General features: G+C 42.6%; 1 protein-coding gene across 4 annotated transcripts in view; it reads right to left on the reverse strand.

Moving 5' to 3' along the window:
- Nucleotides 1-21,054, reverse strand: part of APOO (apolipoprotein O) — a 56,635-nt gene that overhangs the window by 32,220 nt on the left and 3,361 nt on the right. For 2 of the 4 annotated variants that reach the window (XM_057539095.1, XM_057539097.1), the window contains exons 2-4: nt 8,298-8,448; nt 1,801-1,908; nt 260-379 (exon numbers count right to left, since the gene is read on the reverse strand). In XM_057539095.1, coding sequence (XP_057395078.1) covers nt 260-379; nt 1,801-1,908; nt 8,298-8,420 — 351 coding nt within the window. In that variant the 5' untranslated portion in view covers nt 8,421-8,448. The remainder of the gene's footprint in view (nt 1-259; nt 380-1,800; nt 1,909-8,297; nt 8,449-21,054) is intronic. The other 2 variants (XM_057539096.1, XM_057539098.1) reach the window with 2 other exon arrangements.

Consider the following 21,054-nt stretch of genomic DNA (forward strand, 5'->3'; position numbering starts at 1 on the left):
CTGCTCTCTAGTCAACATGACACAGGCTGCCCAGTGGGAGGGAAACTCTCTCTGCAGCTATGGCGACAGCTGCCACCAGGAAGGTAGGGCTCTCTGCTCCCCTCCAGAGATGGCACTGACGAACATTTTTAAGTCAGGCACTCTTAAGTTGGGGCCCTTTATTCTGCCTTTTTCTGAAAACATGCAGCCAGTATAGACTTTTTACTACTGACTCTAAACAGAAATGCATTCATTCCATTTTCAGAACAGCTGTCTGTACCTGACACCAACTTGTATATGGTTCACAATAATGTCGGAGATGGGAGATGCTTTCTTCAAGTTGGGTCCTTGGCTCTTCCACATATTTAGACTGACCCTCAGGAACAGAGTAGAGTGAAAGCTGCAAAGATTGAAAAACAAAATAAAAAGAAATTAAGAAGTGTATACAGTAATGAAATAACAATCAATTATTAAATTTGTAATAACTCACAAACTACAGTGAATAAGGATTATGTGCACCCTGAACCTTGCTTCAGACGATCTTTGCACCTTAATCAATAAGGACAAGGCCAAGAGAGCAGGGCTATGAGGTGTCCTAGCCTCCCCCAACCCTACTCATAGCAGACAAAGCAGTCCCCTTTTACCCATTTTATATATTAGTATTCGTTATTTCATCTTAGATTTAGTTTGGAAAAAGGATTCTATTACTCTAAATGGTGGGTTGAAGGTGGGATAGGAAAAAAAAAGCTTGAGAATAACTGAATAGCATATGACTTAGTTCTAGTGATCAGTCTAGTGCTAATCAAAGCAGAATAGCAGGTTTGTTCCCCACCAGAGAGGAAACGTTTCACAGCCACCACTGGCTGCCTTCTTCACCCTCAAAAATGCCACTGTCCCAAGGCCTGAGAAGAAGAGAGTAAAGGGCAAAAAAACAAGCTATTTAGCTTTAGGTAAACACCATTCAAGTAACCCTGACCATAACTGAAGGTAGATCTTTTTTTTTTTTTTAATTAATTAATTTATTTATTTATTATTTTTGGCTGTGTTGGGTCTTCGTTTCTGTGCGAGGGCTTTCTCTAGTTGTGGCGAGCGGGGGCCACTCTTCATCGCGGTGCGCGGGCCTCTCACTGTCGCGGCCTCTCTTGTTGCGGAGCACAGGGTCCAGACACGCAGGCTCAGCAGTTGTGGCTCACGGGCCTAGCTGTTCCGCAGCATGTGGGATCTTCCCGGACCAGGGCTCGAACCCGTGTCCTCTGCATTGGCAGGCAGATTCTCAACCACTGCGCCACCAGGGAAGCCCGAAGGTAGATCTTTATGACACTTTACTCAAAGTCAAAAGAAACCAAATATCTAAAATAATCAGTGGGAAGTATAGACAAAAAGGAATGTAAACAATGGAGAGATGATTTCCTGTTTTATTTATTTAGTATTTATTAAGCATCTACTTATGAGACTCTAATCCAGCCAAGAAGCAGGATGAGCCCTGGTCTTTAATTTCTTAGGAGAGGGAAAAATGTGAATGTTTTCCTGGCTTGATAAGCAGTCTGGAAGCAGGCAGATCACTTAGAAGTGACTTGGGCTTACAATCTAATGGGACAGAGCAGATTCCCCACTAAAAATCTAGGAGATATTCCTTAACTATGCCCTTAGCTAAGTGCCATTAATTAAAGTTGAAAAAGCCATAGTCTAGCAGCTTCCCACAAGGAAAAACTATTTCCTCCTTTTAAATATCTTCTGAATTGTCCTATCTTCCTGATATTCAATTTGTATGCTTCCCATAGTAACTAAATCACATGTTCAAAATATATCACAACATGTTACCTCATTAACCTTCACAGCAACTTTGTGAGATGAGTCCTTTTTTGCTGATGCATAGACTTTGAAGGTGAGCAGGCTCAGGCTGGCCGGCCCCACAGACCTCTGAATTACCTGAAACACAGAAACAATCTTAAGCCTTCTCTCAATTCTACAAACTGAAGGTACATAACGTGGGCACATTTGCAACCTCAGCCACTCCTGCCCTGAGAGGCTTATTGAGCATTATGAGAAACGTATTCCCGAAGTTTTATGGAAGTCAGAAACTAAAAAACATGTTCTCGGGCTTCCCTGGTGGCGCAGTGGTTGAGAGTCTGCCTGCCAATGTAGGGGACACGGGTTCCAGCCCTGGTCTGGGAGGATCCCACATGCCGTGGAGCAACTAGGCCCGTGAGCCAGAACTACTGAGCCTGCGCGTCTGGAGCCTGTGCTCCGCAACAAGAGAGGCCGCGACAGTGAGAGGCCCGCGCACCGCGATGAAGAGTGGCCCCCGTTTGCCGCAACTAGAGAAAGCCCTCGCACAGAAATGAAGACCCAACACAGCCAAAAATAAATAAATAAATAAATAAATTAAAAAAAAAAGAAGAACCTCTGCTTAAACAAAACAAAAAAACAAAACAAAAAAAAAACATGTTCTCGTGGACTTAAAATTCCAGGTCACCTTTATCTTCATTTCCAAAACAGCAGTTCCTGAGTTTTCTACTTAGCCTTTCAAGGAAAATAAAAGATACACCTCCCCTACTCTCCCCAATAACAAGAGGGGAAGGAGTTTTGTTTGTTTTTTTTTTTTTTTTGGCTGCATTGGGTCTTCATTGCCATGCACGGGCTTTCACTAGTTGCAGCGAGCGGGGGTTACTCTTGGTTGTGGTGCGTGGGCTACCCATTGCGGTGGCTTCTCTTGTTGTGGAGCATGGGCTCTAGGCGCGCAGGCTTCAGTAGTTGTGGCACACGGGCTCAGTAGTTGTGGCTCTTGGGCTCTAGAGCGCAGGCTCAGCAGTTGTGGCATATGGGCTTAGGTGCTCCGCGGCATGTGGGATCTTCCCGGACCAAGGCTTGAACCTGTGTCCCCCGCATTAGCAGGCGGATTCTTTAACCACTGTGCCACCAGGGAAGCCCGGGAAGGAGTTTTTAATGATCTCACCTAGTGATTCATTGAACAGAGTGAAGATTCTTTCGATAATTCCAATAATCAAACTTTGAGCAGCTCTCCCTTTCCATTCCCACCCAGAACCGCTCTCCCCCAACCTCAGTTCCCAAACTCAGTCTCTTTCTGTGCCTTGCTCTCCCTGACTAGGTCACTCATGCCCATGGCTTCAACATGAAGCCAGTGACCCCTAGATATGCAGCTCCAGCCCAGAGCTCTCTCCTGAGTTCCCAACTCCCTTATCCTATTGCTTCTGGACATTTCCACTTGGATGGGACACAAGCTCCCTACACCAAGAACACCCAAAACCAACTCATCAGGATCCTGTCTGTGCCTCCAAGTCTATACTAGGCCTGACAGGTGAATGTGTGCTGTGGAATCTAGAAAGCTTTTTCAAAAGTGATACATTTTAAAAATTAATACACAGCACTTGACCATCTTGCATCTTTACCCCAGAAATGCCCCCTCTTCCTCTACTTCTTCTCTCAGGAATGGTGCCACCATCCAACTAGACAACCCAATCGGAAACTCTGAGGTCATCTCCACTGCCCCCCACCCCGCCATCCTACTGGTCATTAAGTCCTGTTAATTCTGCCTATTAAATGAACTTAATTCACTCTCTCCTCTTTATCTTCTCCTGTACAATCTACCCTTGGGCCCTTGTTTCTTTCCTGGATTGTTTCAACAGCTTAATTCTAAATGTTCACCTGGCCCTCTGATGACTCAAACCACCACACTGCAAAAGAATGATCTTTCTGAACAGCAAACCCGAATATCTTCTATCCTTATTTGAGATCCTTTGGTATTCATTACCTAGGACTTTTATGTGAGCCAAACAAGGCCCATTTATGATCTGACCCCAACCACCTTCTTAACTTCATCTGTCACTCTGCCTTTTCCCACAAAACTTGAACTCCCTATATTTCTCCCATGCTGCTTCCCAGCCTCATGGGTTCACACATGCTGGTTCCTCTGCCTAGAATGTTCTATATTTGCTTTGCCTTTCTGTACAATTGCCTAAGAGCATGGAGACTTATTGCTTTTCTTTTCTTATTTATGTCTATCAAGTTTTCCCTCCCAAACTGGAAGCCCTTTCAGGATGGGGCTGTGTCTTACCCTGTATTCCTCATGTCTATAACTGTGCCTAACACATAAGAAATGCTCAAGAACTGTTTAATGCCTGCATGAATGGACAGAAGAGAGGCAAAAAGTAAATGACCGGTTGACTTGTTCTAACTACTTAGGCATGATTTGGCATCACGGAAATCATATTCCTGAGATCTGCAGTGCCCGTAATGTGAAAGACTATGCTACTCTGTAATACTCACAAAACATGTAATGCTAGATAAAACCTAAAAAGGTCTGTTGAAATGTATGCCTTGGGCTTCCCTGGTGGTGCAGTGGTTAAGAATCCACCTGCCAATGCAGGGCACACGGGTTCGAGCCCTGGTCCGGGAAGATCCCACATGCCACGGAGCAACTAAGCCCGTGTGCCACAACTACTGAGCCTGCGCTCTAGAGCCCGCGAGCCACAACTACTAAGCCCACGCACCACAACTACTGAAGCCTGCACGCCTAGAGCCCGTGCTCCGCGACAAGAGAAGCCACTGCAGTGAGAAGCCCGCGCACTGCAATGAAGAGTAGCCCCTGCTCGCCTCAACTAAAGAAAGCCTGCACGCAGCAACGAAGACCCAACGCAGCCAAAAAAAAATGAATAAATAAAATAAAATAAAAATTTTTTAAAAAATGTATGCCTGAAGTTGCACACAAAAAAGGAAATACCCATATTTCAGAAGCAAATAAAGAGCTAGAAGCTATTTTTAAAAGGAGTGGTTATTACTTAAACTGGTTTAAAAATAATTAACACGGGGCTTCCCTGGTGGCGCAGTGGTTGAGAATCTGCCTGCTAATGCAGGGGACACGGGTTCGAGCCCTGGCCTGGGAAGATCCCACATGCCGCAGAGCGGCTGGGCCCGTGAGCCACAACTGCTGAGCCTGCGCGTCTGGAGCCTGTGCTCCGCAAGGAGAGAGGCCCGCGCATCGCGATGAAGAGTGGCCCCCGCTTGCCACAACTGGAGAAAGCCCTCGCACAGAAACGAAGACCCAACACAGCCAAAATCAATCAATCAATCAATCAATCAAACATACGCATCTGATTCAAAGATCCTCATTAAAAAAAAAAAAAAAATAATAATAATTAACACACCCTAAAGCATTAAGTGGAATACTTAAAAGATATTTATTTCCAGGCAATATTGCCACTAATTTTTTTTGCTTCCAGGATAAAGGTTAGTGAGCCACTGCTGACAGTCAGTGTGGTCCCTCCCTACTTCCCAGGAGAGGGCCTATTAGGCTGCTGGTATCTGCAGGTGCCAACTCACTGCTCTCTGCCTTCTGGGTTTGTCCACAACTTACTGACAACACTGCTTAACCTGGGGACTTTCCACTGAGCCAGCTGGCAGGCACCGCCCCAACTTTGTTTCAGATTCCCTTTCTTACCATCAATGGCTGGTGCCCCACCCCTTTTCCCACTTCCTCATCCAAGCATTTTGGGTTCATGTTGTCCCCTTTTTCATCCTCATTTGATATAATGCCTTGTGTTGACCTTTTAAAGTCTTTTCTTTTTTTAAATAAATTTACTTATTTATTTTTGGCTGCGTTGGGTCTTCGTTGCTGCATGCGAGAGCTCTCTAGTTGTCGCGAGCGGGGGCTACTCATCGTTGCGGTGCACGGGTTTCTCATTGCAGTAGCTTCTCTTGTTACGGAGCACGGGCTCTACGCATATGAGCTTCAGTAGTTGTGGCTCGTAGGCTCCAGAGTGCAGGCTCAGTAGTTGTGATGCATGGGCTTAGTTGCTCCATTGCATGTGGGATCTTCCCAGACCAGGGCTCGAACCCGTGTCCCCTGCACTGGCAGGCGGATTCCTAACCACTGCGCCACCAGGGAAGTCCCCAGATACCTTTTTGAGTTAGTGTTTTTGTTTCCTTTTGATATATTCCCGGAAGTGGAATTGCTGGATCATATGGTAGGTCTATTTTTAATTTTTTTTGAAGAACCTCCATACTGTTTTCCATGGTAGCCGCACCAATTTACAATTCCATCAGCAGCGCACAAGGGTTCCCTTTTCTCCACATCCATGCCAGCATTCATCTCGTCTTTTTTTAACATATATATTTATTTACTTATTTTATTATTTATTTTTGGCTGTGTCGGGTCTCAGCTGCAGCAGGCAGGATCTTCGTTGCGGTGCGCAGGCTCTTCGTTGTGGGGAGTGGGCTTCTCTCTAGTTGTGGTGTGCAGGTTTTCTCTCTCTAGTTGGGGCGCTCAGGCTCCAGAGTGTGTGGGCTCTGTAGTTTGCAGCACGCATGCACAGTAGTTGCGGCGCATGGGCTCAGTTGCCCCACAGCATGAGGGATCTTAGTTCTCTGACCAGGGATCGAACCCACGTCCCCTGCATTGGAAGGCGGGTTCTTAACCACTGGACCACCAGGGAAGTCCCTCATCTCTTGTCTTTTTGATGATGGCCATTGTAACAGAGGTGAGATGGTATCTCATGGTGGTTTTAATTTGCATTTTCCAAAAGACTTGTGATGTTGAGCATCTTTTCATGTACCTTCTGGCCTTTTGTATATCTTATTTGGAGAAATGTCTACTCAGGTCCTTTGCCCATTTTTTAATTGGGTTATTTGTTTGTTTGCTTTTTGCTATTGAGTTGTATGTGTTCTTTATATACTTTATTTTATTTTTTTTAATTTTATTTTTAAGGAATTCCTTTATTTTTATTATTTATTTATTTATTTATTTATTTATTTATTTATTTAGTTTTGGCCGTGTTGGGTCTTCGTTTCTGTGCGAGGGCTTTCTCTAGTTGCGGCGAGCGGGGGCCACTCTTCATCGCGGTGCGCGGGCCTCTCACTGTCGCGGCCTCTCTTGTTGAGGAGCACAAGCTCCAAACACGCAGGCTCAGTAGTTGTGGCTCACGGGCCTAGTTGCTCCGTGGCATGTGGGATCCTCCCAGACCAGGGCTCGAACCCGTGTCCCCTGCATTAGCAGGCAGCAGATTCTCAACCACTGTGCCACCAGGGAAGCCCTATACTTTAGATATTAACCCCTTATCAGATATATGGTGTGCAAATATTTTTTTTTCTGTTCTGTAGGTTTTTTCGCTTTGTTGATGGTTTCTTTTGCTGTGCAGAGGTTTTTCAGTTTGATGTAGTCTCACCTGTTTATTTTTTATTTTGCTGCTTGTACTTTAGGTGTCATTAATTTCTACTTTATTTTTCCCTCTTGTCCATTTTTCTAGTTTTAATATTATGCTAAGCCTGCCCTTTTATTGCCCAAGTTGTTTTCTTCATCACTCTCTTCTCCTGTTAGTCACTCCCATTCCACAGCAAGAACTGTGGCCACAAGGGTGGTAGCACTCAAGAAAGGTCCCTCTTGCAGTTGCCCTTTCCGTTTCCTGCAAGCTCTCAACAAACAAAACAAAACAAACAAAAAACAAACCTCATCCCCAGAGACTTGGGAGATACAGAGATTAACACTCCCCAGGGCCACAATTCTCTCTGCAGAGGTTTACTTCAGGGTTTATCAATCTCAGCACTGTTGACATTTTGAGCTGGATCATCCTTTGTTGGGAGGCTGTCCTGTGCACTGTAGGAGGCTTAGCAGCATCCCTGGCCTCTACCCACTAGATGCCACTGCCAACCACTCCCAGCCATAAGTCAAAAATGTGTCTAGACATTGACAAAAGTCTCCTGGGGGGCATCCTCCCGCCTTGAGAAGCACCAATCTACATGAATAAATATTTTCTGATATCTCTCACCATCTAGATTTTTTTTTAAGATAAAACACAAGTCAAATTTATTGTTAGATTTGTCCACAGTCAGCAGTGGTGATCTTCTTGCTGGTCTTGCCATTCCTGGACCGAAAGCGCTCCATGGCTTCCACAATATTCATGCCCTCTTCCACCTTGCCAAAGACCACATGCTTACCATCCAACCACTCAGTCTGGGCAGTGCAGATGAAAAACTGGGAACTGTTTGTGTTGAGGCCAGCATTTGCCATGGACAAGATGCCAGGACCCGTATGCTTCAGGAGGAAATTCTCATCATCAAATTTCTCCCCATAGATGGACTTGCCACCAGTGCCATTATGGCGTGTGAAGTCACCACCCTGGCACATAAATCCCGGAATTATTCTGTGACAGCAGGAACCTTTATAACCAAAGCCTTTCTCCCCAGTGCTCAGAGCATGAAAGTTTTCTGCTGTCTTTGGAACTTTGTCTGCAAACAGCTCCAATCTGTTAACATAGCTTTATGGATTGGATGAGCAGTCACTTCTTGGTTTCCAGGTCCCTTACCTCGAAGGAGACACGGCCCAAGGGCTCACCGTCGATGGTGATGTCAAAGAACACGGAAGGGCCGACCATGGTTGGGCAGCATGGGAGGTTCCGGGGTGACGGCGTCTGCAAAGCAGCCACCATCTAGATTTTAAGATCTGTGGCCTTAAACCTAATACACAGGGATAGAAATCAGAATAGTCGATGCCTGGGAGGTGAGGCTTGCATGGGGTAGACTTACTAAGAAGGGGCACAAGGGAACTTTCTGCAGTGACAGAAATGATCTATATCTTCATTGGGTGTGAGTTACAGAAGGTGTATACACTTGTCAAAACTCAAATTGTTGCACGATCTGTACAACGTACAACCTGTGCATCTCACTGTATGTAAATTACATGTCAAAAAAAATCCACACAGACCTAAACCATGTCAAGTTTATGCCAAAATATGGGTGGGAACTGCAGGTCAAGGGTCATTCTTAGGAAGGAGTCAGCCATACACCTGACCATGGTAAGGATCTAGGTGGTACTGACCTGTGCAATGGAAACTCACAGGAAGAGCCTGGGTAAAAGATCCACAGGCAGACACGCCTGACACTGATGCACTACCCAGCATCTTGGGTGGTTCACTTTCTTTTTTGGCATCAAAGAGGGCTCCTCATCATGAGAGAATACCCCATCCTGCCTTGACCAGATGTTATCACAAATGGGGATTCTCAATGCTGAGTCCCTACTGGGTGGCTATCATAATTTGTTAGAGCTCATATTGATTATACAGGCTAACCCATTCAACATCAGAATTTAAGAAGGAAAGTCTGTTAAAATAGGCAGAGATCACCCCAAGAAAGTGTGAGGGCAATAAAGGGGGCAAAGAATCTTCTTCTTCAACCTTTTGTCTACCCAAGGAAGAAAAAGAATATGAATCTGGAAGTTAGATCTCCTGAAGAAAGATTTAACCAACTGGGTCATAATCACTAAAGCTCTAGCTTTATCACCTTTTCTCCCATGGGTACTCCTGTTGGGTTGCCTTGTGAGACACGAACACAAAGGCTTTCTCTCTCCATGAGGGGTCCTGACCCATTATGGTACAACCAGAATGAAAATACCTCCTGGGAAGTGAGATCTCCCCTGGACCTCTTCTGATGAGGGGCTGGAACCTCTAGACTGTGTGTACCCATGGCCTGAGCACTCACTGTCCCAAGTGACAGTCCTTGAGAATCCTTGTTTGCCAGGCTCACTCTCCACCCAGGGCAGATGGCTTGGCTCAGAAACTGGGTTCACATGCACCTTCCAAGAGCTGATTAAACATTCTCTGCTTTGGATTAGATGAGTTTGGCTTGCTAGATCAAAGTCAAGCCCACTCTGTTAAGAGCTGTATGTTCAATGAGTGCTAAGCTACAGCTACAGACTAATTAGATCCAAAGGCTGCATTGCTTTACATCCAGCCTATCCTCTGGAGTGTGCCCTTCAGTCACTAGATGCCCCTCCTGGAATTCAGCTAGTTGAGGGTCTCAAATTAAGGACCCAACGTATTGGCTTGTTTGAGGTTTTAAATATAGCTGTAAGAGACCCACAGTCATAGGGGAAACAGGCGAGTTGGTGACCCTGAGCTTTGCAAACCTCAGAGGGAGTGTCACCGAGTTCCCTGGCTCATGTGGTTAAACACTCTTTCTTTCTGTCTGATTATATTCCCCAGCAAGATATCTTATATACTCTGCTTATCAAGGTATATTCTCCATCTTAGACCTTTGGACTCTCTTTGCTCTCAACTTTTGTTGAGTCCTCAGAGTGCTTAATTGTCAATGGAAACTGAGCACCAGGATTGGCAGTTGGTTGGATGGGGCCCTAACAAGAAGTGTTGTAAAGGAGTAAGTCACCACTGTCTAAAAGGCTTTTGCTTCTTACTCTCTCCACTGGAGCTCATCAAGGACTGATGAGAACAAAACAAATCTGGCTAGGGAAGCAGGGTTATGTATGATATAACAATTAGAAGTGGTCAACTAGAATTTTATTTCAAAAACAAGTATTTATTACATATCTATTCCACATCAGGTACCATGCTAAACAGGACACAACACTTAAGCAGACATGGTCCCTGCCCTTACAGAGTTTCCAGGAAGCTTATGAGTTTACTCAAAAAAACTCAGGTTACAACTTTAAAAAAAAAATGTTTTTTAAGACTGAGGCATAAGATTGAGTTTAGCCTTCAGCTCTAGCAGCAAGGGCAGATTCTTGTACACAGTTAACTAAGATATGAATCGGGTGAGGTTACACTCAGATCATAATGGGTACCCAGAAGGCTAAACTTTCCTTGTTTTGCAAATAAAAGTGTACTGCCCAGAACTCTAGCTCCAGGACCACTTCCTGATTGTGTCCCAGTAAAACTGCTTCAAGGACAAATAAAACTCTCAAACTGAATAAGCCACCCTCAGAATTATTCAAGGATGCTCAGGAATGGTGGGGCTCAAAACCCTGACAATTTGCTTTCTCTGTCAACTTTATGGAAAACCCAGTAAATAGTCTCTCTCCTTATTAAGAAGGGTATGCTTTTGGGCTTCCCTGGTGGCGCAGTGGTTAAGAATCCGCCTGCCAATGCAGGGGACACGGGTTCGAGCCCTGGTCCGGGAAGATCCCACATGCCACGGAGCAACTAAGCCCGTGCGCCACAACTACTGAGCCTGCGCTCTAGAGCCCGCGAGTCGCAACTACTGAAGCCCGCGTGCCTAGAGCCCGTGCTCCGCAACAAGAGAAGCCACTGCAATGAGAAGCCCGCACACCGCAAGGAAGAGTAGCCCCCGCTTGCTGCAACTAGAGAAAGCCCGTGTGCAGCAACGAAGACCCAACACAGCCAAAAATAAATAAACAACAAAAAAAGGGTATACATTTATTCCCCCACAATTACAGATCTATTATTTTATTAGACCTTCCACTAAAAATATATACCAGTTTCCTAACACAACATTTTAAATCAACTATACTTCAGTAAAATAAATTTAAAATATATACATACATACACCAGTTTCCTTTTCGATAAAACGTAAGCCTCACTTTCCAGGACTGTGTAACATAAAAAGTTTCAGAATCACCTGGGGAGTTTTTTAGAATCACAGATTCCATTGCCTTCCCCCAGAGTATCTGACTCAGTAAACCTAAGAGAGTCCCAAGAATCTATCCCCACAATCAGCCAAGTTTAGAAAACCACTATTCTAAAAGCAGATGCTTGGGGAACAGTTATTCAACTTAAGTTTGTATAAACACTCAATCGTACTTACTTTTAAAAACATTTGAAAGAATGAAATGAAAACTGTCCTAAACATAAAAAGAAACAGTGACTGGTCAACCACTCTAGAGAAGTTATGGGATTTATTTACATTCAAGAAAATCTTTCCCATCTTAAACACAACACAAACAATACCCTCCACCCCTAATCCCCTTTCTAACTACCATCCTATTCTTCTATCTCCCTCCACTGACAAAATTATTTTTAAAAAAAAGACTGGTTAGAAGGCAGAATAATGGATATCCTTAGCAAGCTGGGGAGTGACTGGAAGGGCCCTGAAGGCTTCTCGAGTGCAAGATATACCAGTATGGTCAGTTTGCAAAAATTCCTTGTAATCTGTGCACCTTCCTATATGTATGTTATATGTCAACACAAAGTTAGAAAGATAGATTCTGCCTGCTTTCTCTGCTTTATTCCCTCGTCCCCTCACTACTCAAGATATCTAAAACTGGCCTTCCCAAAGCCACCAATGGCCTCCCAGTAACTAAACTCCAATGGACATCTGGCACCTCAGTTGTACCCTGAAACTGGTGACCACTCCACCATCTTCAAACTCTCTCTTCCTTTGGTTTCCAAGTTTCTACTCTAGCTCCATTCTATAAGCTTTGTAGGGCACTCCTTCCATCTCTCTTTTGGGCCTTCTCTTCCTCTGTCTGCCCATCTCTTCAAGGCTGACAAGTCAGAGTAGTACTTAACCAACCCTCTTCTCACTCCAGAGCAATTTCACTTAAATCTAACTCTTCAACTCCCGCCCTATGCTATTGATACCCAAATCAGTATTCCCAGGCCTGGCCACTCCCTAAGGCTCAGGCTTGTGTGTCTAACTCCCCATGGACATCTTCACCAGGTTTCTCAATTGCTACCTCATAACGAATTCTCTTTCTCCAAAAACCTCTTTTTCTCTGGGTTTCCCTACCTCATTTAATAGCCTTACAAGCCACACAAAGGACAACATCAAAGCAACTCTTTAATGAAACAATGAAAATAGACTTCAAAGACAATAAAATGTGGTCGCTGCCTCCACAATCTAATAAAGCAGATAAACGAATAATTACACCACTTGTGATAAGTACATTACCAGAAAACGGACAGGAGTAACACAGAAAAAGGAATAATGTACCACGACTGGAAATTCTGGGAAACAACTGTAGAGAGAAGGCAGAATCAACAAAGTTTATGCCTTTCTGCCTGCCTTCCTTCCTTTCTTTTTTAAGCAAAGTCACCCAACAGATTGATGTAAAGACTCAGCGTCACTAGGAACAGCCTCCGTAAAGAGCAGTAACAAAAGAAACAAAGGTTTGGAACATGAGGATGATTTCTGACACACTACAATCTTTTCAGCTATACTCATAAGTAGCTACCATCTCTAGATGGAGCAAATATAGGCAACCATAAACCATGACTGCTACATATCAACATTCTCAATCCACAAGTTCCCTTTTAATATCAAGATCAGATGAGGTGGGACTTCCCTGGTGGCACAATGGTTAAGAATCCACCTGCCAATGCAGGGGACACGGGTTCGAGCCCTGGTCTGGGAAGATCACACATGCTGTGGAGCAACTAAGCCCGTGTGCCACAACTACTGGGCCCGCGTGCTACAACTACTGAAGCCCGAGCGCCTAGAGCCCGTGCTCTGCAACAAGAGAAGCCACCGCAATGAGAAGCCCGCGCACCGCAACGAAGAGTGGCCCCCACTCGCCACAGCTAGAGAAAGCCCGTGCGCAGCAACGAAGACCTGATGTAGCCAAAAATAAATAAACAAAATAAAATTTTTAATTATGAAAAAATAAATAAAATAAAATTAGATATTCCTCTATTTACAGGAAATAAGACACAGCTATGTATTTTTCCCCTGTTACACTGCTTCTTTGATCTTCAATCAATCTTTTCTGCAAAAATTTCCATCTGAAAGCATTTTTCATTTAAAAACAAAATGCTTTTAATCTGATTCTTTTCAGTTGTTTAAGAGGTAAAAATGTGATAGGGATTTTTAAAGGTCTATGAAAAGTGACAATACTTTTGAGGTTATTCTTGTTCTAAAAAAAGAACATAAAACAAAAAATAAATTATGTAAAAGAATTTAGGGTAAAACAAAATGATGAAAACAATCAACAATTTTGCCCACATCAGGCTGCATTGCTGTCCTTAGTACTGTGTCATAAACTGAATTAATAAAGAGAAACTAAATGAGTCCATAACCTCCAAAGATCAAAAGAATATGCCTCCCCCCATAGTGAGCATTCAGTACAGTTCCTACATTTTATACAGCAATCCTTTCTAATCTGGAGGGCCATATACCAAACTGGCAACAGAGGCTTTCTCTGAGAAGAGAATTAGAGGGAAGCAGATGATGGGAACCATATAATTACCGTTAACTGTACTGTTTGACTTTTTACAAGTTATTTCAGCATTACTTATACAATTTTTAAAATAGGTATTTTCTCACCTCATACCCCTCAGGATGGCCACTATCAAAAAAACAGAAAATAACAAGTGTTGGAGAAGATATAGAGAAACTGGAACCCTTGTGCACTGTTGGTGGTATTATAAAATGGTGCAATCACTAAGGAAAACAATATGTACGTTCTGCAAAAAATTAAAAATAGAATTACCATATGATTCAGCAACTCCCCTTTTGGGTATATATCCAAAAGAATTGAAAACAGGGTCTCAAGGATGTACCTGCACACCCACGTTCATAGCAGCATTATTCACAACAGCCAAAAGGTGAAAAGTCACCCAAGTGCCCATGGACAGATGCATGGATAAATAAAATGTATATACATATAATGAAATATTATATAGAACCTCGAGGATATTATGTTAGGAGAAATAAGTCAGTCACAAAAGACAAATACTGTATGATTTCATCTATATGAAGTGTCTAAAGTAGTCAAGTTCATAGAAACAGAAAGAAGACTGGTGGTTACCAGAAGCTGTGGGGGAGGAGAAAATGGGGAGTTTTTGTTTAATGGGTACAGAGTTTCAGTTTGGCAACAAGAAAAAGTTCTGGAGATCTTTTCCACAACAATGTGAATATATGTAACAGAACTGAACTGTACACTTAAAAATGGTTAAGATGGTAAAGTTTATGTTATGTGGGTTTTATCAGCATAATTAAAAACTATGGAACTTAAAAAAAATGCAACCAGGAAAAAAAAAATAAACAGTATGCCTCCTCCTCCTCAAAAATAAGTATTTTCTCTCCAAAGCAGTAACCTTGATGGATCATATCAGAACTCACTGTAACTATTTATATAACAAATTAATAAAGGAAATTTACTTTTTTTTTTTTGGAAATTTACTTTTAATATGTGATCATACAGCTTCCATTTCCAAATGCCTTCACATCAAATTTTAAGCCTATAAGAAAATCAGTCTCAATATATTTGAAATAAAAGCAGATTAGAAAATGAAATAAATTAGATTGTTTTAAAAAGAGGGGGGAGGATCTGTGAGGTTTTTGAAAATGTTAGACTGAGGAGGTCTATTTAAGTATGCCCAGAAATGAGTCTGAAAACTATGTTAACAATGGTTATCTACAGGTGGTAGGATTAAGGGTGATTCTTCAGTATTAACTGAATTTCCTGAAGTTTTTGCAATGAATATTAATTTGTTTTGTAACATGCAAGAAACAAAAATAGCTGGCTCCTGAGGATATTCTAAAGAATCTGTCAGAGAGTGTGACCATAACTCCAAATGAAAAGAGACAAAATGTTTTGATCAGGGATGATATTTCTGGAACAAATATATTGATCAGTGACGGCATGTTTGGAAGAGATGTATTGACAAGATAATTAAATCTGTCCTCTCAATAACGACTGTTTTGACAGGCACTCATTTGGATGTATAAATCTGGGAGCACTTACACTTCAACAACAACAAGACAAACCACAATCATTTCAATCTGTTTCATAGTGAATGGATTATGAAGCCAATATTTTAAGAGTTCAGACTTTAACCAACAAAAAGAAAAACTGTCTTCCAACTATGACAAACATAGAACTATCTTATGATAAACTTTCAATTCTGTAATTCTGTACTGGGGTAACTGATATTTTCTAGTTCTTCCTCATCCACTATAAACACGCTGTGGTCTAAAGAGATAAGTGAAGAAAAAAAACCAAGTGAAGAAAAAAAACCAAGGCTGTTTTCAAGATTAACATCAACTTTTTTTTTTTTTTTAAAGAGAAAACCAGCTTCTATTTTATCTTTGGAGGGCAGAATTCACCCAAAATTAGGTCAGCAAAGCAAAGCAAGTATGTTTCATTTGCAATTGTTTCACCTTTAAAAATAATCATTGGATTTTGTTAAATTCACGCAAAAAAAATAATAAACTTGTCTGATAAACAGGAAGGAAACCTCAGAGCCAAAGAGTGAGATAATTGTTCGTTCAGGCAGGTTTTGAGTCATCTGGTTGGGCTGTACTGGTTTCACAGTCTTGGAACACAGATGACACATAATTTACCATGTTGCAAATTTATTTTGAACTTCCTCATTCAGACAGAAACTTAACAGTGCTTACCTAAAACTCCAAAATATAAATATATTTCTTTTCTCTCTTGGAATGGCATCCCAAGATCCATTCAGTCTTTAATGAGTTAAGAAAATAGAGGCAGAAAAAAACAATCACAGAGAAACATTTACTTCAAAATTTGCCTTTCAAATGCTTCTACATTTTCAAACAACTAAAAAAAATTCCATTTTCTAAGAGGAAGAGGTATTCTGTCAAAGTAAAGTCTATCTAGACCCAAGTTTCGTTTCCTAATAGACCGCTGTGTGCACAGAGAATGCCGAACTCACTGACAACAACTGCCTTCAACCTCATCTCAGTTATTCACAGGCTCTTCCTTCTTTAAGGAAAAGGAAACTACAACATTCTTTTGGAAAAAAAATCATGGGCAAGGCTCAATTCAGCTGATGACAATCTGGATTCATAATGAAAATCTCTGTGAAAATAAGGAACAAAAACAAGAGAAGTCAATATTTGGACTAAACACAGCAATTTTTAACAGTGCTCCCGAAAGATGTGACTCCACAAACAGGCTCAGTCAATATTTGCCAAGTGAGGTAAGCCATCAACAAACGATTTAGGAAACTTGTTGGAGTCCCTGTATCACTTGGTTCTTACTTACTCACTCACCAGTTTAACCCATGTCATAATACGACACATGAAGCAGCACCTCTAATGGGAGAGATTCATTTCAGCAAGCACAAAGAAAAGCAGGCTGTTATTTCACAAGGACTGACATCTATGGAATGGGGGAAAAAACAAAAATGAACGTTTATTATTTTCATATATCCTATTTAAAGACTGTTCAAAGGAATGAACAGGAACATCTGAAAAAAAGAAACCACTGGGTATCCCTCCCAACTAAAGCAATGAACATGCACTTGTGAACCTATCTCTAGCTCCCACAGAGGGCTCCTCATCCTCACCCAACCAAACAAAGACGTCCTTAAGTTGGAGCCAGTGTGGGCTTTGAACAAAACACGCTGCATTGCTTCAAAGACTTAGAAAGAAGTAGAAAGACAAAGGGTGACTGTATTTAAAGTGCCTTTAAAAACAATATTCATTCAAAATACAACTTACTGTCTATAATGGTATTATCATGAAAATATAGCTTAATATTCAAAGTTATAGGCTCTCAGTATAATGAAAACTCTACAACCCTTGCTCTAAATTCCTCCTTCTACAAGTTTTAGTGTACAATGAACACAAGTTTTTTTTTGTTTGTTTGTTTTTTAAAATTTATTTATTTATTTATTTTTTTGGGCTGTGTTGGGTCCTCGTTTCTGTGCGAGGGCTTCCCCTAGTTGCGGTGAGCGGGGGCCACTCTTCATCGCGGTGCGCGGGCCTCTCACTATCGCGGCCTCCCTTGTTGCGGAGCACAGGCTCCAGACGCGCAGGCTCAGTAGTTGTGGCTCACGGGCCCAGTCGCTCCGCGGCATGTGGGATCTTCCCAGACCAGGGCTCGAACCCGTGTCCCCTGCATTGGCAGGCAGACTCTCAACCACTGCATCACCAGGGAAGCCCTGAACACAAGTTTTAAAACCCACTAAATTAAGAAACTGGCACTGTTCCAGTTTTCTAATAAAACTGGCATAAGGCCATGCAAAAATCAGGAAAAACTCAGCAAAAGTGAAAAACAAATAGCTTCCAAATTCTACAATATACCTCTAGACTGAGTTTTTTTTCCCCTGAAAATATCCACATAAACTTTCATGCTGTATGCACTAACCATAAATTTCCGCTTAAGCATTACTGGGGAAAATTAACTGATACAAACTATATAATTCCTCAAGGAGAATTCCCTCGGAGATGTTTTAACTGTAAGGGCAAAAAATCTTTATTATCTTTCAAAATATGTGACATTTAAAATAATATTCAAGTAAAATAAACTTACAGTACTTTTCCAATTTACAGATGATTTTCCTTTTCCAGTTATCAGTGCAATTCTCCCCTTAGTTTGTAATAGTAACATACTATTCACGATAAGAAAATTTATTTCAGGACTTCCCTGATGGCACGGTGGTTAAGAATCTGCCCGCCAATGCAGGGGACATGGGTTCGAGCCCTGGTCCGGGAAGATCCCACGTGTCGTGGAGCAACTAAACCCATGCACCACAACTACTGAAGCCTGCACTCTAAAGCCCGCAAGCCACAACTACTGAGCCCGTGCGCCACAACTACTGAAGCCCGCGTGCTCTAGAGCCCGTGTGCCACAACTACTAAAGCCCGTGTGCTCTAGGGCCCACGTGCCACAACTACCGAGCCTGTGTGCTGCAACTACTGAAGTCTGCACACCTAGAGCCCGTGCTCCGCCACAAGAAGCCATCAAGCCACTGCAATGAGAAGCCCGCGCACCGCAACGAAGAGCAGCCCCCGCTTGACGCAACTAGAGAAAGCCTGTGCACAGCAAGGAAGACCCAACGCAGCCAAAAAAAAAAAAAAGGAAATTTATTTCAGAAAGATAGGCAATAAAGGCATTACATCAAGACCAAACAGCCACAACAGGTAATAATGCCTTATAGCCAAGGATACGGTCACCTCAGGCTCCTATGAGCAGTGAGCTCTGAGTGGAGCTCACATCTCCGTCCTTCAGGAAGGAAGTGATGCAGACCAGCTTTCACTAGGCCATCTTCTGGCCCTTGAAGCATCTGATGATTCCTCCATCTCCAGCCCACATCTCTCTCAGGAAAACTCCTCACTCCTGGATTCCATGTCAACTGATTACCACCTCTTAATGTCCACAGATACTTCTCCAAGTCCAACCTATTCAAAAGCAAGTTATCACCTCCCCGCAAACCGAACTCAGCCTTCTTCCACTCTCCCATCTCAATCAACAGTTCTAAGAGCCACTCAATTTTCCAAGCCAAAAGCCTGGGCAGCATCCTTAAATTCTCCTTCTCCCAACTCTGCCACATCCAATGAACTACCAAGATTTGACACTAAAAAATACTTCTGGAAAGTCCCAAGACTGTGCACCACCATAACACTACCATAGCAGCCTCCTACAAGACGCCAACTAAAAGTTATTAATAACTCACGTTTACAGAGAACTTACTTTGTACCAAACACTGTGCTAAACTTTGGGTCTGAGTTAATTTAATCCACGCAACAATTTAAGGTTGGTACTAGTCTTATCCTTGTTTTATAGATGAGGACACAGCTACAGAGAACTTTAGTGTCTCACCCTAGGTAACAAGGTTTTAACTTGGCACTGAACTCTCAGTTCTGTGTCCTTGCATGAGCTTTTCTGCTCTGCTTGGAACGCCCTTTCAACCATGTCTGCTCAGCTTCAAAGGCATGTTCTCCTCTATCAAGTCTCCTTATGCCCCCTGCTGGTGCTTGTTCCTCTAAGTCAGTAGTTCTCAAGGTTGGCTACATGCCCTATATGCCCTATAAACTAGATCCCTAAATCTCAACCCCAGAGATTCTGATAGCACTGGTCTGGGTGCAGTCTGGGCATAGGGACTTATAAAAGCAACCCAGGTGGGTCTAATATGCAGTCAAGGTTGAGACCTACTGCTCTACATTTCCCCAACCCTTTTACATCAGAGCACTTATCCCACTGCATCTGAATGAACTGTTCCTGTCTGTGCCACTAATTACATTGTGAGGTCCTGAAACCCAAGTTTCACAGTCACCTGGGGGGCTTTTTCAAAACTAGAGATTCCTGGACCTCACTTAAAAACCAAATCCGACCCATGGGCAGGCCCTGGAAACTGTCTCACAAATAATTCTGATATGTGGCCACACTGGGGGACTCTCTCCTAGGTAAAAAGTGGGTCTTTTCATTTATACCTGCCAAGGTACCGCAGAGTGCCCAGCCCATAGATGAACTGTGATAAACATTTGTGCAACAAATGAAATCTAGTAACATGAATCTGAAGACTGGGTGTATGTAGTCAGTATTCAAGCTTCTTGCAGCAGCACCTGGAAAAGCTGCTTCCTGCAATAGAATGCAAACACTGGGCAGCTTTTCAAATGTGTTTTGTGATCCACCAGTGCCCCCTACTGACTTGAAGATGGATAGCTAAATCAAAACAACAGTTAAAACACAAATATTTTCATTGTATATGCACATAACTAGCCACACAAACTGTACTTTTTCCACCAACACCTATACTATCAACTCTTCTGCCCTCCAGTCCTAGTTGACCCAAGCTGATAAGTCTCAAACCTGATCAAGCCCTACCATGTGCTCAGCCCCACTCCCAGGCTGCAATCATGAAAGACGGCCAGTAGCAGTTCTCAGCAGCGCCCTCAAAGACTCTCACTTATCTTTTTTGTTCTTTGGTCAATGCCTCTTCCAAATCCCACCACATTCATAAAATCACTCACCTGGAAAATACAAGAAACCATTCATCTACCAGTTTGCCTCAGTTCTTACTATTCAAAGTATGACAGGAGACGAGCAGCATCTACATCAGCCAGGAGCTTGTTAAAAAATGAAGACTCTGAGGCCCCCACCCAGACCTCCTGGATCAGAATCTGCATTTTAATAAGAGTCGCATGCACATGAAAGCTTGAGAAGCACTGGTCCTCACCTACTAGACCTGACACCGCCATTTTATGACAAATAATTTTCTAAGTAACTCTTGCTATCTTGAAGTAAAATTCATCACCCACCTACATACATAAGTCCAAAAAAAAAGAGAGACCCGTATATCAATTTGATGGTAACACAATGGAGAAAAGGAAAGACTTATAAGCATTATATTTCAGCATACGAATGTTCAACACAACTAAATGAAAGATGTGAAGAACCAACCAAGTTTCTAAAACACGCTCGAGGCAGGTGGTACCATCCAGATGAGAACCACTAGTCTACAATTACTGCTATCCTTCGTTCCCTTCCATCTCACAGGTGGAAGGGACTATCTCTCCTCCTTTTCGAAGCTAAGGGATTCTCTTTTATAAAAGTTCCCTCCCTACATTCCTCCCGAGGCCATAAACATTGCCAAATCTTGAATACTGGACCAACCACAA

The sequence above is a fragment of the Balaenoptera acutorostrata genome, chromosome X (assembly GCF_949987535.1).
Source record: "Balaenoptera acutorostrata chromosome X, mBalAcu1.1, whole genome shotgun sequence".
NCBI lineage: Eukaryota > Metazoa > Chordata > Mammalia > Artiodactyla > Balaenopteridae > Balaenoptera > Balaenoptera acutorostrata.